Source organism: Eleutherodactylus coqui, chromosome 2, assembly GCF_035609145.1.
Source record: "Eleutherodactylus coqui strain aEleCoq1 chromosome 2, aEleCoq1.hap1, whole genome shotgun sequence".
In the NCBI taxonomy this organism is placed as follows: Eukaryota; Metazoa; Chordata; class Amphibia; order Anura; family Eleutherodactylidae; genus Eleutherodactylus; species Eleutherodactylus coqui.
Genome location: NC_089838.1, coordinates 298,114,714 through 298,140,335, shown reverse-complemented (window position 1 = coordinate 298,140,335; position 25,622 = coordinate 298,114,714). Strand labels below are relative to the sequence as shown.

The window sequence follows — 25,622 nt, the reverse complement described above, 5'->3', positions numbered from 1 at the left end:
AAATGGGTTGTCCCCAGATATAACCTTATCACCTGTCCATAGGATGGGGGATAAGGGTCTTTCTGATGAGGGGTCATGTACAGCACTGGGCTCTGTCCGGTATAGATAAGTGCATTGGCAGTGGGCATGCACAAGTCATTCAGGTGACACAGAACTCATGTTCTCTTGATTAGTGGGGGTCCCAGAGAAACCTCCGATCCTCGCTAATTAACCCTCTACGTGCCGTGGTCAATTCAACAACTGCATATAAAAGGGTGACCGGGGGGAAGGGGGGATGCCTTTGTAAGCCATCGGACCTCCAAGACCTCCACAGAAAAAAGTTATTGCATTACTTACCCCGCACAGTGCACATCCTGAGGAAAAACATGGCAAAAATAGCTAATTTTGTATAGCTCTGTTCACAAAAAAAGCAGAGTAGAAAGCAATCAAAGAGTCATGTGGATTATTAAAAGGGTTCCAGTAAAAAGTAGATGATGAAGGAAAAAAATTGTTCAGGTGTGACCAGTGGGTGGATAAAGAACTACTTCGGTGTCCCTCTTATTTGGAGATCTAAGGTTAATCATAGTAGCGGAGATCTGATGGAATCTCCTGATTTTTACACTAAATTGACACTAACTTTTCAGGCTACTTCAGTTCATCTAACAGCCTATCTGTGTATCATCAAACTTGTAGTATACTGTAAAAAGTACATCGCCCGGCTCCCCGTCACCTCCCCTAGCGGCACCAAAAGCTAGTTTATGCTGCTGTAAGGAGGGGGCAGGTTCAATGTAAACTGACTAATTTGTGGCTGAAGAGTCTGTGTAATATATTTAATACTTATTTATTCCCTTTTTTTCCTCAGTTCATCCATAAGATAATTGATCTGGGATATGCCAAGGAGCTGGATCAGGGCAGCCTGTGCACCTCATTTGTGGGCACCTTGCAGTATCTGGTGAGTCCTTAGAGTATACAGTTACATAGTCCGTATTGATGAAACCAGTTCATACATAAATCAGTCATGCCACCGTTGTAAGTTCTCCACAGGATAGCTTTCAGTTTGGTGGAGGTCCGACTACTACAACTCCTACCGATCCTAACAACGAGTTTTTGGCGAGTCCTGCAGTGAGAGCTGCCACGGTCGCACATGTACACCGCTGCTTCGTTCATTTCATTAGGACCGCCAGCGATAACAGAGGGTGCCGGTCACATATCATGCATCACCGTTCCATTCATTTTAATAGGACCGCCAGAAATAGCTGAGGGCTTGAGCTCGGCATCCCCGACAGCCCTGTTGAAATTAATGTAGCGGTGGTGTGCTTGTGTGATAGTCACTGCCTTCATCTCAGGATGCAGCGGAGCCCTGTACTTGGGATCAGTGGAGGTCCCACGGTCAAACTCCCACCAAACACAATGTTATCCCCTAACTTTAAATCCTAGCTCAACCACTTTAAATGAACGCCACAGAAAAACTGTATACAGGGTGTCATGCATCGCCCCTGCACCCCTCACAATTATCCCTATAAAGAAGGATAATAAAATCCTCAAAGTATGGTCTGGCCTGCGCGTAACTAAGGGCCTTTTGATGAATCCCATGATCTTACTTACCTTGGCAGAAGCTGCCTGGCATTGGTTGCTTAACCCCTTAAGGACCAAGCTGTTTTGTACCTTAAGGACCAGACACTTTTTAGGGATTTTATCCATGCGGTGGTTTTACTGCTCCATTTTTTTTTCCTTTAGCTACCAAAATTATTTTTGCTGCGTTTTTTTTCCGTGACATATAGGACTATATTTTTTAATATCTTTTTCACTGACTTTTTTTCAGTTTTATTGGGGTTAAAATGCTAAAAAAAATGATTTTTTTTTAAACATTTAGAGGTTTTTTTAAAATTATTTTTATATTTTCACTAAAATAAAGTATGGGAATGGGTTCCTCTATTTGTTTCAGACATTTTGATATATAGTATGTATGGTTTTGGTTTACAGGGCGCATACGGCGACGGTTTTTGTTGGCGTCTGCTTTGTGTTATTCTCTTTCTTTTGTACGTATTGTTGTTTTATTCTGTTATTTTGTCTTACTGATGTATGGTATTGTGTGTTTTACTATCTGTGTCCCCCATGACGTCATATAAGACCTCTGGGGGACATTCTTTTTTTTTTTTTCCTTTATTTGACACTTTCCCACTGTAGCTGGGGCGTCCATAGGAGCCCTAGTTACAGGGGAAAGCAACCCCTGTGGTGACATTAGTCACCTGCAGAGCTGCCAGAGTCTAGTCTGACCCTCCAGCTCTGCAGTAGCAGGGAATCCCAGGAGGTCACATGACCCCCCTCCCCCCCTTAAAGCACCGCGGTAATTTTACGATTAGATTAGAATCAGCGGTTCTCTAAGCCCAGGACCAGCTGCCGTAAATTTACAGTGGCTGGTCCTAAACAGGTTAAGGCTCATTTACTATCCACTAGTACCTCAAACCCTTTATCCATTTTAGCTTTGCCCTGTAGCTTCCCTCCCTTCCTTCCCATCTATTCTCTTTACATGTCTCAGGCCCCGGAGTTACTGGAGCAGCAGAAGTACACGGTGACTGTAGACTACTGGAGTTTTGGCACGCTGGCCTTTGAGTGTATAACCGGATTTCGTCCTTTTCTTCCGAACTGGCAGCCCGTGCAGTGGTGAGACTTGGTTATATACTGCTTTACCGAGTGCTTACCTCTTCTAACCTTATGACTTCTCACCTATCATATGTTTTGGCAGGCACAATAAGGTCCGTGAGAAGAGCAACGAGCACATCGTGGTGTATGAATACCCCTCAGGAGCCGTAAACTTCTCCAGTGTCCTGCCCTCTCCGAATCACCTCAGTGGGTAAGAATGTATTTACTCATCTCTGCCGCTGCTTCATCTGGTCAAGACTTTGGGATTCGGGGGTTACTTGTTCTAGAGATAGATGTTGGTCCCACCTCAGACATTTGTGGCATGTTTGGTGGATTTGCTATAGGTTTCTAAGGAGAGCGTACTCCTTTAAACTATCTGCTACTACCCTGGTTCCCTGAAAATAAGACATACCCTGAAAATAAGACACAGCATGATTTTCCAGAATTTTTGAGGTTGCAAAATGATTTTTCAGGCTTTTTGAGGATGCTTGAAATATAAGCCCTCCTCCAAAATTAAGCCCTGCTAACAGTTAATTTAAAAAGTCAATTTAAATAGTGTCCAGGCAGCTAAACATGTAAAAAAGTTAAACCTTTTTGAACAAAAATTAATATAATGTCTTATTTTCGGGGAAACACGGTATGTTAGTCCGCTTTCACACGGGCTACAAAATTGCGCGACTTTCCCAGCGATGCGACAGCGCTACAAACGGCATGTATGAGAAGCCGATGCTTTCCTATGGGTTCCCCAACATTAGCGATGTTTTGTTTGATGCTGTTTTGCTGAAGACTGCAAACAAGTGTGGTTGAGCTTCGGTAGGAGAAGCGCAGCAGAGCGGGACAGCGCCTGTTAGGTAATGTATCGTATTTTTAAACGCAGCTAGGGCATATATCTTTAAAATCCCGGCAAAAGAGCACAACAAAATCGTGCTATCGCCACGAGAAAACGCGTAGATATTGCACAGAAATCGCAGCGATTTTTCTCGCGTCGATGTCTGTCACTCATGTGAAAGAGGCCTGAAGCTTACCATTTCTAAGCTTACCACTTACTAAGTTCAATGTATTTGGTGTATGCAGTAAGCTCCCCCTAGTGGCGGCTGCAGAGAGACAAAAATGTATCATTTTGTATTAGGTTTCTAAAGGGCATTTGGAGTTCTGTAGCAGACAAAATGTGACCGCCACAAATATACAATATGGATATTCACTTTAAGGAAGTCCAGTGAAGAGATCTGTATAGATTGCAATTGGCTTAAAAGCTGCATATGACAAGTAGAGGGAGGGGACTCTTGTGTAGTGATGCCAGCTGAACACTAGACAGCAGAACTTGACTTCACCTATAGCAATTGCGCTTCCTGGTACTAACTATATTTTCTAGTACTCGAATACCCCAGCTTACCATAGAGTTGAAATTTGTAACCACTGGACAGGCGCAAGAGCAAACATGGGAAACATAAATGCAAGACTAGGGATTTGCCAATAGATGACAGGAACAGAATGGTGCTGCTCATTGAATAGTGATGATGGTAGTCAGATAATTGAGCAGATATTTTTTTTTAAATCGCACCTGGCAGTAGCTAATCCCAAACACTAACTCTCCCTAAGATTTTTTCCTAATCTATCCCCTATACTGATCCTAACATCAGACACCGCTGTCCCTGGGTAATCCTTAGCTATCCCTAATGGAAACCCCATCTGAAACACTATCCCTGACAAACGACAGAAAACAACAGCCAATGACAAGAAAGCTAAACAAAGCAAAACTGAACTAAGAAGCAAGACCAAGCCGATACAAACAAGTAAGGCACAGACAAAAAAAAAACCACGAGGCTAGGAAGCAACGACAATACTAGATGTAACCACTGGAACAAAAGTACAATTACAAGAACAAGCTAGCCTGGAACATAGTTCTAGAAATAAACAAGGAACACTGGATTAGACGCACATAGTTTTTGCTATAACCAGCATCACACTGCGGAAGTCAGGAATGTTTAATGAGAGGCTAGTCAATGAGGAACTTTAATAATAAATCTTTATTTGTATAGCGCCAACTTATTCCGCAGCACTTTTAGGCATGGGATAAATGCAAAACAATACAACAATTACAATGTGGGGGACAATCAGTTTGAAACAAATGGGGTGGGGGTGGTACAGGAGGTTCAGGGGGGGGGAGTGAAGCATGGGGAACACAGGCGATAGGGAATTTCATGTGGAAATCAGTTATTAGAAAGCAAACAGGGTGGAGTGGTAAGGAGGTGCAGGGGTAGAGGTCATATGTAATAGGCAGGGTGAAAGGTGTGGGGAGCCATAGGGAGGGGCGGGAAACTAGGTCAGGGGATTTCGTATACTTCCCTGAAGAGGTGCGTTTTTAAGACACGTCTGAAATTTCGTGCATCGGGAATTGCCAGGGTGCCTTGGGGTAGAGCACCAGAGCAGCACTCATCCTCTGGTGAAGTCCTGTAGGCGAGCATGTGAGGTTCGTTTTAGAGGGGTGTTTAGTCTGAGTGTATTAGCGAATCGGAGTGAGCGGGCTGGGTGGTGTACGGACAGGAGGGAGGTGATGTACAGTGGCGCGGCGCCATGGAGAGCTTTGTGGGTGAGGAGTTTAAATTCAGTTCTGCAGTGAATGGGCAGCCAATACAGTGACTGGCATAGTGCAGAAGCGTCTGAGTAACAGCTGGGTAGAAAAATGAGCCTAGCTGCCGCATTTAGTATGGATTGGAGTGGAGCGAGTCTAGTGCGGGGAAGGCCAATGACTAGCGAGTTGCAGTAGTCGAGTCGGGAGTGGATGAGGGCGACCACGAGTGTCTTCAACATGTTCGTGGTGAGGAACGACTGGATTTTAGCAATATTTCTGAGGTGCAGGTGGCATGTTTGGGCCAGAGATTGGATATGGGGGGTAAAGGAGAGGTCAGAGTCCAGTGTGACCCCCCAAGGCAGCGGGCAACTCCTCCTCAAACATGGCAGGGGGACAGCAGTGTGGTCAACTGACCCAGACTAATGCATCAGCAGTGAGACAATTGTATAACAACCGCCCCAAAACCAGGCTAGATGACGACCACCACCACCACCTCCTCCTCTTCCAAGTGTAATCTGTATTGACTACTGGAAATGTTTCTAGGCTGTATTTCATATATGAAAAGCTGATGACTGTTTAATACTACAGTAAGTGTCTTTATAGGGGTCTAAACTCTAACAACTGATTTTTTTTTTTTTTCTTCCAGCATCTTGGCTAGTAAATTAGAGCGCTGGCTACAGCGCATGCTAATGTGGCACCCGAGACAAAGGGGCACAGATCCACAAAATCCAGAAATTGGCTGCTTTCAGGCATTGGATGACATTCTTAACCTCAAGGTAGGTTTCCACAGCAAAATAGTCCTAGGTCTGAATCAGATGCCAGCAGTTGGATCATCAATCCTAAAAGTCTGTGATGGAATAAATCCCAAACTGATTCCTCCGATGTCATTTATTGGGTGTTTTGAAAACCTTCAGCATGGCCAATTCACCCCGCTATAGTGTATTACAGATCTATGTCATCCTCTCTGTTCGTATATTTATTGGCAGCTGCTGTCGGTGCTGAACATGGTGTCCGGCCGCGTGCACACCTATCCTGTGACGGAAGGAGAGAACCTGCAGTCTCTGAAGAGCCGCCTGCAGCAAGACACAGAGATACCAGAAGAAGATCAGGAGTTGCTACAAGCTTCTGGCTTGGCCTTAAATCCCCACCAGCCTCTAATCCAATACGTGTCTGACAACATGGTGAGAACATACACTCAATTGCTGTCCTGGACACCTTATGTGCTAGCAGGATGCAGGGATGTTTCCTCCATAGTGATGCTGTGGCTGGATGACGTAACGTCACTATGGACGCATCAATGCAGAAACCTTGGGTAATGTTAAAAATGTATCGCTTTGGGCGGAAATATTCTCATCTTGGCTATATGTAATTCTCATCCGTATCATTGGGGGACACAGCCAGACCATGGGGATATAGCCACTGCCATGGTCTGGCTGTGTCCCCCAATGAACGTGACGAGAAAGAGATTTTACAGTAAGTTATACCAAAAATACCCGTTTTGTAGTCTGATCCTGCAGTCACAGCCGTCTCCAGCTCACCTCCCCTACTGCTTGATAACCTACCGAATGTATGGTGGGAGGAAAGAAAGAGGATGGATAGAAGGGGAATATGACTGCAGGATCAGACTACACAGGGATTATATGTAGTCTGTTACCATGGAGACACGTTGAGCTTTTTATCAGCCATAAAATTCACTGACAGGCGATATGAATAATAATCATTATCTTATCACAATGGCGATGGGATATATCACAACAGGGATGGGATATATGAGGAAACAAATGAACACACAGTTTTAAAAGTTAAGGTCTTGGATGCAGGGAAAAAAGGCAGTGACCAAGACCAAATTGTAATGTCGGGACAACTGGGTCAGAGGATCTCTAAAACAGCAGGTCTTGTGGGGTGTTCCTGGTATCCAGTGGTTAGTACCTACTAATATTGGTGCAAGTAAGGACAGGCAATAAACCAGCAACAAGGTTATTGGCACCCAAGGCTCATTCATGTGTGTGTGGGGAAGGCTTGTCAGTCTGGTCTGATCCCACAGAAGAGCTCCTGCTGGCGATGATAGAGCTGTCAGATCACACAGGACATCACAGCTTGTTGTGTAATGGACTGTGGAGTCACAGGTTGGCCACTATATTGACCCCTGCCTACTGAAATACGCACATGAGCGTCCGTACTGGACCATGGAACAATGGAAGACTGTGGCTTGGGCTTGAGTCCATACCATGAAGGGTCAGAACTAGAGATGAGCGAGTATACTCGCTAAGGCACATTACTCGAGCGAGTAGTGCCTTAGCCGAGTATCTCCCCGCTCGTCTCTAAAGATTCGGGGCGCGGCAGGGGAGAGCGGAGAGGAACAGAGGGGAGATCTCTCTCTCTCCCTCTCTCCCCCCCCCGCAACTCACCTATCACCCGCGCCGGCCCCCGAATCTTTAGAGACGAGCGGGGAAATACTCGGCTAAGGCACTACTCGCTCGAGTAATGTGCCTTAGTGAGTATACTCGCTCATCCCTAGTCAGAACAGTTTTGATGATTTAGAGGATCTTACATAATTATATGGCGGAGGAACACTTATGAAACATTTTGTGTCAGCTTCTGGCATTAAAAATGGTCTCAAAATTTTGCGCAAGGCACACTTGTGCAAAATATTTGCGCCTTTTGGCGGTCTGTGCCGCCGTCTACCACTTTCTTCACCTTATTCGAGGGAGTGTGGCCACCCTGGACCAACACATTTATGTATAAATTAGGCCAGAAACTAGCATAAACTATACCAGTGTGTATATGTCAGGTTAGACCTGCCGTATATTTTTGTGTAGGCGCACGGAGGTGACAAGTTGCGCCTGTTCCTAAATTAGGCGCATTGTGCGCTTTGGGAAATAATACTAAGATTGTCGTTTGAAATGCCGGTCTAAATACATTTTCCCCCTGGTTTTCATATTCTACCAGCTGACTGATGTATATAAAGCGCAGGCTTGTGCTTACCGGTAGATCAGTCAGCTTCAGTTTATGACATTATTTTGTTTCTTCTCTCAGATAAACGATGGCCGTCAGGGAGAAAGTGACCTTATATTTCTCTTTGATAACCGGAAAACCGTGTATGAACCCCAGATTTCGCTTCGTCCCCACCCTGAAGGTGTTGCCTATGTGTGTAAGTATTATTTTGCACCCGATTCTTCATTTGGAGCAATGATACTGCCGGAGATGGGCCTCATGCAGACGGCTATATTGTGGCTCAGCGTTGTATAGTGCCCCGTGATAGGGCACCCATGATTTCAGGATCTGTACTCTTCCAATGGAAGAGAAGTGGTGGTAGTCTCTATTACATTGACTTCTGCTGTGCGGCTTCCACCAACCCTCTCTATAGATTGTCGGGAGTTCAGTTTTGGGTAGACTTTCCCCTTTGGGGATGTTTCTGTGCCATAGATGTAACGTCTGATCTTGTTTGTCTCGTTCCGTCTTTGCAGTGCAGGAGCCCAAGCATCCGTTGACGTACGTCCATCTCCGTAGGGTGTGGGGACAGATATGGCAGACAATACGGACATTAAGAGAGGATTGCGCCCGTCTGCAGATGGGACAGCGTGCAACTATGTGAGTGATGCCGGATTATCAGGCCTCTTGGTGTTGTGAATTTTCCTGCTAAATTGCAGTTCTGTGCTGCAAACAAGCGGCCATTTATCAGACTACATGGACTAGGAGAGGTCTGATTAACCCCTTAAAGGGGTTTTCCATGGAAATACTCTTCATGACCTATCCTCAGGATAGGTCATCAATAGTTCATCGGCTAGGGTCTGTCGCTCGGGACCCTGACTGATCAGTCAAGCCGGCACATGTTGTCAGCACCATAATAACATAGAGGTCGGAGTAGAAGCCTCTGCGCTGACCTTCCTGTAGTGGCCAGTGCTTGTAACTGCAGGCACGGCTCTCATTGAAATCAATGGGAGCCGTGCCTGTAGTTACAAGCGCCGGCTACTATACGAAGGTTGGCGCAGAAGCTTCCGCTTTCACCTCTATGTATTTGGAGCGGACATCTCCACGCCGACCTCCCATATAGTGGCCCGTGCTTTGGAAATGGGCATGGCTCTCATCAAGCGCCGGCCACTGCACAGAGGTCTGCGTGGGGGCTTCCGCTCCGACCTCTGTGTTATTGTGGCGCTGAGAGCATGCGCCCGCTCAGCTGATCGGTCGGGGTCCCGAGCGACAGCCTCCAGCCGATCAACTATTGATGACCTATCCTGATAAAAGGTCATCAATAGTATTTCACTGGAAAACCCCTTTAACCCTCCAGGACATACATTTACATCATGAAGTTTCGGGGTTTGTATGGAGGGGATCAGGGTAATAAGTTTTAAAAAAAAAGGAACTTTTGCTATATTTATAATAAAAGAATTAAAAAGTATATATTTGGTATTGCTGCGTCCATAAAAGCGATCACAATGTCATATGTACTCCAAAAATGGTACCAATGGAAATTACTGGAGGGGGAAATGGCCGTATCCTTAAGGGGTTAAAGAAAATGAACTATAGCCACACAAGCCCATGCTTTTTATTGGTTCTCTGTAATGTGGCGTTGTGTATTTTAGGGTGAACCTGCTGCGGTACAACACGGAACTCTCCAAGAAGAAGAACCTGATGACTTCGGAGTGTGAGCAGCTAAAGGCCAAGCTGGATTTCTTCAGAAGTAGCATCCAGATCGACCTCGAAAAATACAGCGAACAGATGGAGTTTGGAATCAGTAAGTTCTCCCGTCTGAGGACCAATCCCTGTAATAATTGTGGGGTGAAAGGGGGTACTATGTGTTTTTCTAAGTCTGCCATCTCTAAATAGCATGTTACTGTAAAACATTTGGAGGCCGGTTATATTGGGTCTGGGGGCGCTGTTGCTTTTAGTGTCTATGAAGAGCATGTAACATCTGCTGTGGTCAGAAGCGGTACTGCAAGCGAGTGATAGAAGAAATTGGATGTTGCTATAAAATATGGAGTAAACATCCGTTATAAGGATAGCAAATATTTATAAAGAGTGACGAATATCTTTTCATCTAATACAGGCAAATATTTGGACAGACTGCGATATTGTAGTCTTTTCAGCATGTGAACACGCAGTCTGTGATTATCATTTAGGCTGATGGCACCACAAATGTTTGAATAGTTAAATGTTGAGGAATTGTCGGGCTGCCCCCCTATACATAGGATTGTCAGCCAATTGCCCTGACATCAGTAGATAGGCTAACCTTTTATCCAATGTGTTTGGCCAGCTTAAAGGTCATCAGATCGGTTGGGGGTCTTCCACCTGGGACTCGCACTGATCAGCTGATGGAAGTGGCCACAGCGCTCCAATGAGCGCTGCACCCACTTCACTTCATACCAGACACAGCACCTTACATGGGCACTCTTTGTCCAGGACAAATCCCACCCCTAGAAGAAGTTGTCGTTTTGCTGCAAGTCTCGTCCTGCAGTTCCATCTCAGGCAGATACGTAAATGATGAGAATTGTGGTGATTAGGTGAACCATCTTGTCACCTGAGGTCCTAAACGTGGCTCTATCCTTGGCCTATAAGAGGCTCTCGGAGGCTCCTTGTGTGTAGTGACCTCTTCTTCTGCTTGTGTAGAGCTTGTTGACCACTAGACGTCTCTACGACGCAGAGAAGAGATTTCACCCCGTTACCAGAGTCTGAGGGGCGTATTATTGGGGTGTGAGAAGCTGGATGGTCGTATCGATGAATTGTCCCCCACCGGGCCGTTCTGACCAGACTGTTAGGATGTTAGGAGGTGTTGGACCAGTGGATGGGTGAGGGCACACAACGTGACCGGGCTCAGGACGCACCCTACAGATCACCAGTAGAGAGGAATGTCTGATTGTCCGACAAGCACGAGCAGCTCCAACTGTTATTACATCCAAATATATGAAACAAAAAATAAACTGTCCCACCTTGCTTTCTTGCGCTGCAGTCTTGGTCCCATAAGCAGGTATACTCACAAGCCTTCACATTGCCATCCGGCTACTTTGGCTTTAGTTAGACACATATATTTCAAATGCAGGAGTCCGGCTATTGTGAAGAACCTTGCTTTTATTCCAATAACTTCGTGCTCATACAGACAAACAGAGTACGCGTTTCGGTTCGCAGAACCTTGCTCACCTCTAACTGACAGACATTGTATGGACTTTTAAAAGGCTTAACATATAATTAGTGAATTAAAAACACATGTAGTTAACCCCTGCATTGATTATCTCAACCTTGTTGTCATGGTCAGTTCCTCCTGCAGGAACCGACACACGTCTATTTGCATATAGAATATATAGTAAAAGATATATATTGTAGGACAAAAAATAAATATTTAAATAAACTTGATGGACATTATAAAGAAAGGATCAGAGTTTCAAGGAAATAAAGGCAATTTACTTATTGATCCATATATAAACCACAGACAATTTATGTGGTAGCATATTAATATATGTAAGGATAACATACTTTGAGGAAAGAACAATGTTTATGGATCATCATATCATGTACCGACTTAACATAACAGGATAAGGTTATTCATTTGGTATGTTGTAAATATTATTACATAAACATATAGAAAAAAATAAAATAAAAAAAAAAAAAAAATTAGAAAAACGCTAGAAAAACGCTAGAAAAACGCTAGAAAAACGCTAGAAAAACGCTAGAAAAACGCTAGACGCTAGAAAAACGCAAAACGCAAGAAAAACGCAAAACGCTAAAAAACGCAAGAAACGCAAAAAAAAAAAGAAAAAACAAGAGATTATTACTGCTTTTGTTGGAACTAATATATGTACATAAGATCTGTTCTATAATTCATCCCTTTTGGGTATCTGGTATTTAAATTTAGGATCCAAAAGGCTTCCCTTTTGAATACTTTTTCTGGACTAACCGCACCTTTCTTTTTATTTGTTACCTTTTCTATCCCAAAGAATGAAAAATTGTCTATCATCCCTGCATGTTTTTCACAAAAATGTTTAGCTGCACCTGAGCTGCTCATATTACCTTTTTTAATATTGCGGATATGTTCACTAATCCGAGTTTTTAATTTTCGTGTGGTGCATCCTATATAGTCTACATTGCATTCATTGCAGCGGATTATGTAAACCACATTAGTAGTACTGCAATTAATATAACTCCATATTTTGTACTCTTTTATGTGATTACTGTCAAAAAAGCTTTCCTTCTTGACAGCTAAATAACAGACAGTGCATCTTGAATTGCCGCACCTGTAGAAACCTTTATATTTCAGCCAATGCGGTTTTTCTATATTAGAAGAAAAATTGCTTGGAGCTAGTAAGTCCCCTAAATTTTTGTTCTTTTTTGCGACAAACTTAACCCCTTCACTTAATATTTCATCAGTTACATCATCCTGTCTGAGTACAGGTAAAAATTTGAAGAAAATTTTTCTAATATTATAAAAATCTCTACTGTAAGCTGTGGAAAAAACGAATCCTTTATTTTTCTTTTTTCTTTTATCACTAGATCTATCTGTAAGTAATTCTTCTCTTTTTCGTGTCTCCATTTTTGTGCAAGTTTTATTCAATAAAGTCTGCCTATACCCTCTTTGATGTAATCTATTGTTAATCTCTGTTTTTGCTATATTGAATGTAGAACTGTCCGAACAAGATCTTTTTGCACGGATAAATTCTCCCATAGGGATAGCCTTTATGGTATGTTTGGGATGGCCACTACTTGCATGCAATATAGTGTTACCTGCTGTTTCCTTTCTGTACAGTTTAGTTCCAATACCTGTATTGCAATTTCCTCTTAGGGTTAAATCCAAAAACGGCACCTCTTCCTTATTATATGTTACAGTGAATTGCAGATTAACAGAGTTGTTATTAATATATCTACCAAACTGATTAACTTGTTCATGACATTCGCCTTGTATCGCACCTTCATCCCAAATTATTATTATGTCATCAATATACCTAGCATACCACACCATGCGGCCAGCAAAAGGGTTATCATGACTGAATATAAAACAATCTTCCCACCAACTCATAAAAAGGTTGGCTATCGCCGAAGAGAATTTGGAGCCCATCGGGGCTCCAGAGATCTGTAAAAAAAATTCTTGATCAAATGAAAAAAAATTGTGTTTTAACAAAAATTCAGTAGATAAAAGAATAAATTCCTTTAGTTCATTACTATAGTTGCAGAAATTCTGTAAATGAAAACGAACTGCCTCCAAAGCCGCATGGTGTGGTATGCTAGAATAGAGATCCTTGACATCACACAAAATCCAAAGGAAATTATCATTCCATTTCAAATGTTGTAGTTTCTGTATTACATGTTTACTATCTTTAAGAAAACCTGGAGTTCTACATACTAACGGTTGCAGGGATCGGTCCACCCACGAACTTAAACGTTCACTGGGTGAACCGATCCCTGCAACTATCGGCCGTAACGGGGGTGGGAATACCCCCTTGTGGATCTTAGGGAGACCATGAAATATAGCCATGGTTGGGTTTGTAGGGAGCAGATACGAGATTTCTTTATCATCCAAAATACCTAGTTCTTTTCCTATATGCAGCAACTTGTCAAGTTCATTCAGACAATCCTGTAATGGATTCCTATTAATTTGTCTATAAATATCTGTGTTACATAGGATCTTCTTGACAAGTGTTGCATACAGGTCAGAATCTAACAGCACTACATTACCTCCCTTGTCTGATTTACGTATTATCACATTTCTATTCTCCATAAGATGTTTTAATCCAATTCTCTCCTTTACAGTAAGGTTATCTTTTTTCCTTTTATTCAACGCGCTGACTTCCTTAATCTTGGTTAGTTCTTTTTCTATTGCCCATTGGAATTCATCCATATATTTAGTTCTTGTATTCAGAGGGTAGAAACCTGGATTCGGTATGTGAAAGTCAATCTTGTTTAAATTATCCACAACACTTGGTTCACTCCTGCTTTCTTTTTCCAGTTCCATCAGGTCTTTAATGGCCACAATTTCCTTAAAGGTGCAGTCATTGAATTCGTTAGTAGAATGATAACTGTTAAAATTACTCTGTAGATCTGTATCAATTTCCTGTGTCTTATCAAAAAAATGCCTTTTTACAGTCAATGACCTGATAAATTTATTGACATCCAGCAATGTTTCAAACAAAGAGAAATCGTTTTCAGGGGAGAAATTCAGACCTTTATTTAAAACGCATATTTGTTGCTCTGAGATGATAAAAGGTGTCAGAACAATGACGTTTTTATTCACAATCTCCGGTTTCTGCTGGGATACCTCTTTGTTAGAGCTATCTCGCTTTTTTGCAACTTTTTTCTCATGTTAACCCCTGATGTACTGGGCTCGGGGCTTGACATGCTGCAGCTTGAGGAATCTCTCTCTGTAGTGTGTCCCTCTGTGTCTGTTGTAGAGAATGTAACTTTGTTGTATTTCCTTTTTCTGTCTCTATTATTGCGTTTCAAAATAGGTCTGAATTAGAGATGAGCGAACATGTCCGTTACGGACACATCCGCACCCGGACACCGGCTTTGCCGAACACTGCAGTGTTCGCGCGTAAAGGTCCGGGTGCCGCCGGGGGGCGGGGAGATGCGCGGCGGCGCGGGCGGCAGTAGCGGGGAACAGGGGGGAGCCCTCTCTCTCTCCCTCTCCCCCCCACTCCCCGCCGCACCCCCCCGCGCTGCCACGGCGGCCCCCGAACTTTTTCGCCCGAACACTGAAGTGTTCGCAAAGTTCGGTGTTCGGGCGAAAAAGGGGCGGGGCCGAACGTGTTCGCTCATCTCTAGTCTGAATACATCTCTATGCATACGCTTCCCATTCCAGTTATAGATGCTTTTTGTTTCATAGTCCCTTCTATCTCTTTCCAACTTGCCTTTTTTTATATGCATAATATTTTCTTCCATTTTTGCAATATTATTCTTCAGCTTTTTATTCATACAATTCCATTCCTCTAATTCCACCATTTTCATTATTGTTTCCTCCATGTTCTTAATGTCACTTTCAAGTTGTTTTAATTTATCAGCCTCATACTCCACTATCAATTGCATCAGCTTAATAGAACATTCTGATAATATATCATACCATTTCTCTTTGAATTCTATGGAATATTCAAACGTAGGCTCTTTCTTCAGCCTTAAACCTCTCGGTATCATATTAAGCTGTATATACTTATCAAGGCTGTTCATATCCCACCAAATCTTAGTTTCTTTTTTTCTTGCTCTCTCCAACTCAATTAGAAGCTGTTCTGCATTACTGTTGATTGGGACATAGCCCGTTGTAGAACCAAACAGTTCAGCTAGTTTGGCAAATCTTTGTTCTGCTTCTAAATTCATGTTGGTGAGAGATAAGGGGTTTGAGCACTTGCACTGAGTGTTAATCTTACTCAGAAATATATTCAACGGGACAAATGAAGACAGTTCCAAACTTCAAAAACTGATGGCACTTCAGCAAAGGTAGGAATAGCCGGTTTATCCAAATATATGAAACAAAAAATAAACTGTCCCACCTTGCTTTCTTGCGCTGCAGTCTTGGTCCCATAAGCAGGTATACTCACAAGCCTTCACATTGCCATCCGGCTACTTTGGCTTTAGTTAGACACATATATTTCAAATGCAGGAGTCCGGCTATTGTGAAGAACCTCGCTTTTATTCCAATAACTTCGTGCTCATACAGACAAACAGAGTACGCGTTTCGGTTCGCAGAACCTTGCTCACCTCTAACTGACAGACATTGTATGGACTTTTAAAAGGCTTAACATATAATTAGTGAATTAAAAACACATGTAGTTAACCCCTGCATTGATTGTCTCAACCTTGTTGTCATGGTCAGTTCCTCCTGCAGGAACCGACACACGTCTATTTGCATATAGAATATATAGTATATAGTAAAAGATATATATTGTAGGACAAAAAATAAATATTTAAATAAACTTGATGGACATTATAAAGAAAGGATCAGAGTTTCAAGGAAATAAAGGCAATTTGCGTTTTTCTTGCGTTTTTCTGCGTTTTTCTAGCGTTTTGCGGTTTTCTAGCGTTTTTCTAATTTTTTTATTTTTTTTTATTTTATTTTTTTCTATATGTTTATGTAATAATATTTACAACATACCAAATGAATAACCTTATCCTGTTATGTTAAGTCGGTACATGATATGATGATCCACAAACATTGTTCTTTCCTCAAAGTATGTTATCCTTACATATATTAATATGCTACCACATAAATTGTCTGTGGTTTATATATGGATCAATAAGTAAATTGCCTTTAATTCCTTGAAACTCTGATCCTTTCTTTATAATGTCCATCAAGTTTATTTAAATATTTATTTTTTGTCCTACAATATATATCTTTTACTATATACTATATATTCTATATGCAAATAGACGTGTGTCATTTCCTGCAGGAGGAACTGACCATGACAACAAGGTTGAGATAATCAATGCAGGGGTTAACTACATGTGTTTTTAATTCACTAATTATATGTTAAGCCTTTTAAAAGTCCATACAATGTCTGTCAGTTAGAGGTGAGCAAGGTTCTGCGAACCGAAACGCGTACTCTGTTTGTCTGTATGAGCACGAAGTTATTGGAATAAAAGCAAGGTTCTTCACAATAGCCGGACTCCTGCATTTGAAATATATGTGTTATTACATCCCTCTGTCTGTCTGAACCATTTCCGGGCGCTCGGCTGAAGGACATTTGGTCTCATGGTGTGGAGGTTTGGGGGGCCACCGCATATGACAGTTTATCAGCTCTTCTGAGCCCCATAAGCTAAATTTATGGACTCCTATGAGCTCAAAACCTTAATTTGGGGATGTAAGTCTGGTGCTTACCCCCTGGTTCTCATTCTGTGCACCCGACACATAGTCCTCTGGGTGCATGCAGAGAATGCTTTGACAGTGCACAGGGGAAGAATGCTGAAGACTGTACGTATATTGCTTACATCCCTTAATTCAGCATTTCAGCTCGTATGAGCCCATATGTTTAGCTTATAGGAGCTGCCAGACTCCATGTAACCCAATTAGTTATGACGAGGCAAGTAACGTCCAGTTTCACTGTGAGCTGCTGAACAAGACTCTTCTGCTAGTCTGAATTGTAATCCGTGGTGCTGACTTCTAGTGGCCAATGTGAAAACTGCAGTATTTCATCACTTACCGTGTGTAGACAGGACAAGGCTTTTAAAACATTATATGTGCTGCTTTTCAAAATTTTTCCTGTCTATAGAAGCCTTGTACATTTTCAAATATCATATATTTTTTTTTTAGCCTCTGAAAAGCTGCTTTCAACATGGAAAGAAATGGAGCAGGCAGTAGAAGAACGCGGTAGAGTGAGTAAAGTCTTTATTTAAAGGGGTGTTCCCAAAATTGACTTTTATCACCTATCCACAGGACAGGTGATACGTCTGATCTCTGGGGGTCTCGCCACTGAGACTCCCACCGATCCTGAGAACGGGGTTGCCATGTTCTCCTCCTCCTCCTCCTCGCTGTGGTTTCACTGCACAATAAGGAGAAGATTGAATGGAGCCGGATCACACATGTGGTGCAGCTTCATTCATTTCAGTGGGGCTTATGGAACTAGGCGAGTACAATCACTTGGCTTTCTCCGGCAGTCCCTTGGAAGATTAATGGAGCTTCGTCATGCATCTTCGACCATTGCCCTAGTCAGTCTTTATCTCACAGTAGGGCGTGCAGTGAGGAGAAGGGGACACGGGGCCCCTGTTCTCAGGATCAGCTTTGATACCCCCACCAATCAGACTTTTATCACCTATGCTGTGGATAGGTGATAAAAGTCCAATTTTGGGGTAACTCCTAAAGAATAGGGGTGATCTAGGTCAGGGAGTTACATACCACTTAGCTGGAGCAGGTCTTGGTGATGCATTATTTGCTATGATGAACAGTGCATTGCATTTATCCATCCTCAGGTGCTTTCACACTGGCAGAGTTTCTGCCAGGAATGAGTCGTGATCAACTTTTTTGCAACTTGATCAGCACTCATTCTTCAAACGTCCTATGGGTGTCCTATATTTCTTCTCCTGTGCACAGGAGCAGGAGGTGCAGTTCTTGGTGGAGAAGATGATGGCCCTGCAGACAGACAGCGTGGATCTGCAGAGAAATCCTCTGGGCAGGAGAAGTCGGGGGACTCTTGATGATATGTAAGTGAGCCACTATGTTATATATCTGCTGCCAGCTGCCCCTGTGATTTGACAGCTCTTCGGTATTGAAGCCCGATGCCTTACATCTGCGTTATGTGGATTATGTCTGCTTTGTTAAACAGAGAGGAGCAGGCTAAAGATCTGTACCGAAGGCTGCGAGAAAGACCGAGGGGTAAGTCGATTTACTCTATGACCACTTCTCTATAGTGCAGGCACTGCTTCACATTTCTTTCTATTCTACCATTACATTTTTCATGTTCCAGATCAGAGGACGAGCGGTGATAGCCAAGAGATGGTGCGACTACTACTCCAGGCAATCCAGAGCTTCGAGAAGAGAGTGGTGTTAATATATGACCAGCTGAGGTATGCAGCGTAGTATTGCCCTCCCTTCATTACCGTGCATTGGGATACTCTCCTTCCTTTATTACTGGGTAGTGTAGCATTCCATTACTGTCTGTGATGTGTATGCTACACCTTCCCGACATCGGACGTACATGTACAGTGCATGTCTAGTGTCACAGTATGGAGCTGAGCCTACTGCATATGCAGTGACTACTAGCTGTTACACACTGCTGACAGCCTGCTGCTGCTGACAGCTTATTGTTGGCAAGATGTTTAATGTACAATATGCTGCAATATTAAAGTATTGCAGTATATTATAAATGCCGTCAGACTGTCACTAGTTTAACTTCCCTATGGGGATAAAGAAAACGAGAGTAAAGTAAAAATAAGATTAATAAAAATTATTTAATTATTAGTACCTTTAAAAACCTTTCACATCACAAAATTTGCATAATATGCATCACCTGATACTGCAGGGCAGGCTCAATCAACATATACCATAGTAGTATGTAGAAATTCAGATTGCAATATGGGAGAGCTAAATGTTCAGTGCTGACTCATGTGCAGCCACTCACATCAACCCGAGTTGGGGGGAGGGGTGACTGCAGACAACATAGTCTGCACATGTGAATTGATGCCAAGCATGCCAGCCCTAGATACGTGCACCACACCATACAGGAATGTAACCCCTACTGGCAAAGCAATGGATTGCCCTGTATCACCACAGTGCGCCACACTGGCAGGGCATTCTGGGCTCCCCCAGCATCTATGGCTCACTGCATGCAAAAAAATACTGTTTGCATTTTGGCCAAAGCACATAAGCTGATGGGCCGTGGCGAGGCCACCATACGTCATCAGAACCTACGCTATCTCACTAATGGCTAACTTAAAAATCACAGAAGTGAGAGGAAAAAATGTACAAAGACATAACTCACAGAAAAAGAAGCCAAATAGTCACCACCTAAAACTGCAGGGCAGGCTAAATCACCATATCCCCTAGTAGCATGCCGAAAGCCAGATTGCAATATGAGGGAGCTAAATGTTCAGTGCAGACTAATGTGCAGCCACTCGCCTCAACCCAGATTGGCCAGCCATAGATAAGTGCGCCAAACCATAATTTTTTTTCCTCTCCCCTATGTAATTTTAATTTAGCTATTAGTGAGATAGCGTAGGATCTGACGGACGCGTGATGGCCTTGCCGCGACCCGTCAGCTTACGTGTTTTGGTTAAAATGCAAACTAACACCTGCATTTATCAGTGTTTTTTTTTTTTTTTTTTTTTTTTTGCACGCAGTGTGCTATAGATGCTGGGGAGTCCAGGATGCCCTGCCAGTGTGACGCACTGGGGTCATACAGGGCAATCTACTGCTTTGCCACTAAGGGTTGTATTCCTGTATGATGTGGTGCACTTATCTATGGCTGGCATACTCAATATCGGTTCATATGTACGGACTATGTTGTCTGCAGTCACCCCTCCCCCAATCTGGGGTGAGGTGAGTGGCTGCACATTAGTCTGCACTGAACATTTAGCTATCCCATATGCATAAAGCCGGATTGCAACGCTACTAGGGTATAGGGTGATTGAGCCTGCCCTGCAGTATCAGGTGGTGCGTATTTGGCTTCTCTGTGCATTACGACTATCATCGGGACTCATCAGTTCAGTCTCTGACAAGTCCAGCTCTGGAGCTCTGCCTACAATTTGCAGTGGAGAGACCCTGCATGTAATAGCACCCTTATAATGCATTATGTAGCCCTCCGTCTTTTTTATGTTCTTATTATGTAGTTTGGGCTCTTTACAGCAAGACAGTCGCTTGCAAGAGGAAAGCATTGGATCTCGCTCCACGTCTGAAGGAAGTCATGACCCTAATGAGAGAAGATGAGAAAATGGTGGTGAAGAGGCAAGAGAAGAGACAGCAGGAGCTGTGGGACCTGTTACGAATTGCCTGTGTAAGCAATAGTGCTATTGCTGTTACCTGTAACAGACGGTCTGTATTAGGGGTTTATATCTGTAGGGTCTTTCTAGCATGGCTTCTTATGTTGGATTCATTTGTGCTTCATCTAACCTTGTGACATTTTACTGTCATCCTCTGCTTAGAGCAAAGTGCGAGGACCCGTAAGTGCTCCACTACTGCCGCAGCCGCCTCCCCTACCACTGAGTCTTAACCAGGATTACCTAAAGAGGAGGTACGTGGTCAATCGTGGTTAATCAGTATGCGTATTGGAGCACCAACCCTAGTCTGTGCATAGAAAAGAAGCCCATACATAAAGGGGTTGTCCAAGTAGTTTTCTCTAACAGCTGCTCCCAACTTTTAACTCGGACAACTCCTTTAAAGAGTTGTTAATATCATGGAGAGTCTGGAACTGGATGTATAAGGGTGGATTCACATGGGCAATTCTTTTCCGTGCGAGTTCTGTCTGATTCTGAGATGCATAGAACTGGCACAGGAAAAGTAATCGCTCATTCGAATGGGTTAATTCACATGAAAGACATTCCTCTCAGACCGATAGTCTTGAGACCGCTGTCCTATTTCTTTGTCATCCTCCTTCAAGAATCATGCATTGTGTTCTATGGGAGCGTTAAAAAAAATATGCATTACAATCGCAGGCCCCAAAAAATTATTTAACCTATCTTCAGGATAAGTCATCAGTAGTTGATTGGCTGCAGTCCGCAGTTCAGGACCCCAGCCAATCAACTACTGATGTCCTGTGCTGAGGATAGGTCATCAATAGTATTTTCCTGGAAAAGCCCTTTAGGAATCTCTGCCTGAAATACTGAAAAATGTGAGTGACAAAATACCTGGGGAAGCTTACCGAAAGTTATGTCAGTACGAAAAAGTGGAAAAGTAGGCACGCAGGCTAAAGCACTGAGAGAGAAGAGGTGGAGAGAGACCCTGCGTCACAGGGAAAACCAACTGAGCTCTGAACTTGCAGCTACACAAGCAGGAATGTAAAAAAAATATATATAAGGTCTACTAAATAAAAAAGAATTGCAGAAATTGGCCAAAAGATCCACAGTGGAGGATGTGTATATAATAGCACAAAGGCTTCAGTGGGTCCTGGTTATCCAGCAAAGTATTCTGGGACTGTTCCAGAAGAACTCTCTATAGTGGAAGTGATGCGGTAATGTGTGACCCTCATGTGTGAATCTTTTGTCACCATAGTGAAGACCTTCTGTCTGAGCATCATAGTCTGTGGGGACAACTGGAGACTTCCATGAAGAGTTTAATGACTGAGCAAGACGCCAGTCTAATGGTAAGTGTTGTCACCCTGTAAATGCACGCTCATAAAAGCGTGTGCAATAAGCTCCCCCTAGTGGCGGCTGCAAACAAACTAGTATGTTCACACCTTGCTGATTTTGCTGCAGATCTGCAACAGATTTTGCCTTTTCAAGTGAATTCAAATTGAAGGGGTTAAATTTGCTGCAGGTTTACATCAAAATCCACGACAAAATTTTCAGCAAATCGATGATGCGTGAACGCACCATTGCAGATGAGCAAGCACAACTCTCATTGAAGTCAATGGGACCACAGCCTGCAATTAGAAGCTCAGCTCCCATTGATTTCACTTGCAATTACAAGCACCGGACACTACACAGGGGTCGGAGCTGTGCTTCCCTTCCCATCCCCGGCGTACCCTGGTGGGCACTTCCTCGATGATCCCTTTTAAGGCATTTGGGTTGTTCCTGTTCTGGTGGCGGGCCCCATAGCAGTCATCACATCTGTGACCCTGTATAATAATAATAATCTTTATAATAATAATCTTTATTTGTATAGCGCCAACATATTCCGCAGCGCTTACATAGACAGGGGGAATACAGAAAGACAAAATACAAACATTACAGAACCACGGTTACATATAGTAATCAGTTGATGGAAACAATAGGGGTAAGGGTCCTGCTCCAACGAGCTTACATACTCCAAGTAATGGGGTGATACAGAGGGTAAAGGGGCTGGAGATGTGCACAGTATGGCGAGGTGGAGAGTGAGCGATGCTATACACATAGACAATGGTCAGACATTTAGCCGTGTGACGGCAGAAACGGTGTGACTGCAGGAGCGGTTTATGATGGCTAGCAGGGATTGCAGTCAGTAGGTCAGGGAGCATGTTATCAGGCGGAGTACAGAGAGGTTTGTTTAGGGAATGCGGTATGCCTCCCTGAAGAGGTGCGTTTTTAGAGCACGCCTGAAGTTCTGCGAGTCCTGGATTGCTCGGGTAGCCTTTGGTAGTGCGTTCCAGAGGACCGGTGCTGCTCTGGAGAAGTCTTGGAGGCGGGAATGAGAAGTTCGAATTAAAGGGGCGCTCAGTCTGGTTTCATTAGCAGAGCGGAGAGCCCGGGCTGGTTGATGGATTGAGATGAGGGAGGCGATATAGGGTGGCGCTGTACTGTGGAGGGCTTTGTGGATGAAGGTAGCGAGTTTGAATTGAATTCTGTATTTAACGGGCAGCCAGTGCAGTGACCGGCACAGGACAGAGGCGTCCGAGTAGCGGCTGGACAGGAATATAATGCATTCGTCCCGCAATCACTGTTTCTCTATTCTGCAGTCACTAGACTGGTCCTGGCTGCCACCACAAGAAGAGGAATCCGGGGGCTGTCAGATAACGGCATCCTGAGCCTGCACTGAAGCAATGGAGGATCAGAACATGGTGCCTTTTAAGTCTTTCAGTATATAGGATTTCCGATTCTGCTGCATACGGCCAAACCTTTTGTAACTGATAAAGCTGTGCTTCTTTCAATTGAAACAAAACGGTTGCTCAGAGCATAAAGATGGAATGCCGGGAACTGTTACGGTAATGGTTGGCGTCCTCATGGTAGAGATCGCTATTGTTTTTTTGCTTATGCAGCAGTTTGAAACGGGTATAGTGTCACCTACAGGCTGCTAATACGTACTGCAGGTTACTAGTTTAAAGAAATCCTACTGTACATTAAAATAATTGACTTTATACCGTAAGCCTAAAGACAAAGCCATTTTAATGCATATTGTGCTCTTTTTATGAGTGAAGTTTTAATTTTTTTTAATTGTTTTTCTTTTGTACTGGTTCAATTCATATTATAAATAATATTTTTTTGGTTGGTATGTTAAAAAAAGACGCATTTTATGTTCTGCCGTGAAATAAATGTATTTTATTATATCACAATTCTGTATTTTTTTTTTTCTGATAAGAAACCTACATTTCACTGCTTTTGGTTTGTCATCGCTGGTTGGTAGAGGGGTAGCGACTGTTCGCACTAGATACTTCTGGGGCAGTTGCTAATCTGGTCCATAGACTCAACAGATGCCAAGTAAACACAAAACCTGACTAAAGGTACATTTACACACACAGATGATCGCTCAAAATTCGTCAGACAGTGACCGTTTTAAGGGATCGTTTTGTATAGCTACTAATAGGCTAATCAGCCCTTTTAGTACCTCATTGCATGTATTTAGAGACCAGCAGGTGGTCTGTTCCCTAAATACTTCACTATTGTTCTCTAGCAGGACAGCAGCTGTTATCAGCGCTGCCCGCGGAGAACCCAGCATGTGGTCAGTCTAATCAACAACGATGAATTTCACGTTGACCTGAAGTCAGCGATGGACGAAAAGTGCATGGTAAGTGCACAATGGGCGCACATTTACACACCGATTATCGCTCAAAAGATAAGGAGTGACAGCTTTGAGCGATCATTTTGCATAAATTACTAATGGGTGCTTATGCTCATTAGTACTTTATCAGCTTCATTTGCCTGCATGAGCCTCTGGGAGCTGTTGCAGAACTCAGCAGAAGGTCTGAGTTTTGTAATTAGCTCCATTATTCAGCCATGGGCTGCTAAGAGAAAACAATGTAATCTCTAGCTCCCCGTGGAGATAACAGCCTGTGGTGTGTTTTCTCTCAAGGGCTGCACACAGAATACAATGTAATCTGCTCCCATGGAGAACACAGCGTGGGGTCTGAACGATTGTTTTTAAACCCAACTAAAAATCATCATTCAAATAAAAAGTGCGCAATGTTAGCATTTACACACAACGCTTATCGCTCAAAAGCCATCATTTTAACAAATTTTGAGTGATTAATTGTTGCGTGTAAAAAGGCATTAAGGCCCAATGTCCACGGGCAAATTTCATTTGCGGAAACTGCGTGGGGGGAGGGCGAGGGAGATCCACAAATCAAGCCACCCATATAGAAACATGGGCGTCCGCAAATGGATTAAAGCATGTGGATTTGTTTTGCGGACATTCTGGTTCAGAAAACATCGCAGCGTGCTCCATTTTTGTGCGGTTTATTGAATGGAAGCCGTCCGATCCGTGGCACATCCGCAGCTGATATTGCGGGCTGTGAGGACCATGCGCAGTACCACGAACCTAAAAGTAGAGAGGTCCGCGTGGATGCCACCAACGAAATAATACAGGTACGCAGGGCTCACCGGCCGCGGGCAGGATTCCTCGCACGGAATCTGATCTGCCCGTGGGCATTGGGCCTTACCTGAAAGTTAAAAAGAAGTTGATCTTTATATTGTATCGTTATTTCCCAGCATGCAATCCCTGCAGCAATCCAATCACATGTTCTGTGTCCAGACTATAAATGAGAGGGCTCTCTCCTACTCTTCCAGCTGGAAGTCCCAAATTCTGAAAATGCTGAAGGTCCAGCTACTGACTCGTTCACACGGGTGTATTGTCACCGCATTTACCCCACTCTTATTTCCTGTGCGTAACACATGGTGAATGAAGCCAATGAAAGTCTATGGACTTTCATTCTTCCATTCACACCTGCATTGGAACTACGAGAGGACATCCATCCACAGGAGAAATAATTCGCAGCGTACTCTCCGTGTATCGTACGATGCAGCTCCTGAAGGGGCAGCGTTTCAAAATGTAGCCCAGGGCGGGGAATTGGAGGAAAAGAAAAAAATCACACTCCGCATGTCCATGACATCAGAATCCCATGCGCAGTGCTAATCGCAGCCCGCAGGCGATCTCTGCCAGCAGAGCTGCGATGAAACA

At 43.4% G+C, this 25,622-nt stretch overlaps 1 protein-coding gene across 1 annotated transcript in view; it reads left to right on the top strand.

Moving 5' to 3' along the window:
• IKBKB (inhibitor of nuclear factor kappa B kinase subunit beta) overlaps nucleotides 1–23,781 on the top strand; it is a 33,972-nt gene extending 10,191 nt beyond the window's left edge. The window contains exons 7-22 of the mRNA XM_066593407.1: nucleotides 842–931; nucleotides 2,519–2,643; nucleotides 2,726–2,833; nucleotides 5,841–5,970; nucleotides 6,181–6,375; nucleotides 8,231–8,345; nucleotides 8,662–8,785; nucleotides 9,778–9,929; nucleotides 17,418–17,479; nucleotides 18,195–18,304; nucleotides 18,427–18,476; nucleotides 18,568–18,667; nucleotides 20,445–20,592; nucleotides 20,741–20,829; nucleotides 21,807–21,897; nucleotides 23,188–23,781. Of these exons, the coding sequence (XP_066449504.1) occupies nucleotides 842–931; nucleotides 2,519–2,643; nucleotides 2,726–2,833; nucleotides 5,841–5,970; nucleotides 6,181–6,375; nucleotides 8,231–8,345; nucleotides 8,662–8,785; nucleotides 9,778–9,929; nucleotides 17,418–17,479; nucleotides 18,195–18,304; nucleotides 18,427–18,476; nucleotides 18,568–18,667; nucleotides 20,445–20,592; nucleotides 20,741–20,829; nucleotides 21,807–21,897; nucleotides 23,188–23,256 (1,758 nt within the window). The 3' untranslated portion in view covers nucleotides 23,257–23,781. The remainder of the gene's footprint in view (nucleotides 1–841; nucleotides 932–2,518; nucleotides 2,644–2,725; nucleotides 2,834–5,840; nucleotides 5,971–6,180; nucleotides 6,376–8,230; nucleotides 8,346–8,661; nucleotides 8,786–9,777; nucleotides 9,930–17,417; nucleotides 17,480–18,194; nucleotides 18,305–18,426; nucleotides 18,477–18,567; nucleotides 18,668–20,444; nucleotides 20,593–20,740; nucleotides 20,830–21,806; nucleotides 21,898–23,187) is intronic.
• The last annotated feature ends 1,841 nt before the right edge of the window (nucleotides 23,782–25,622 follow it).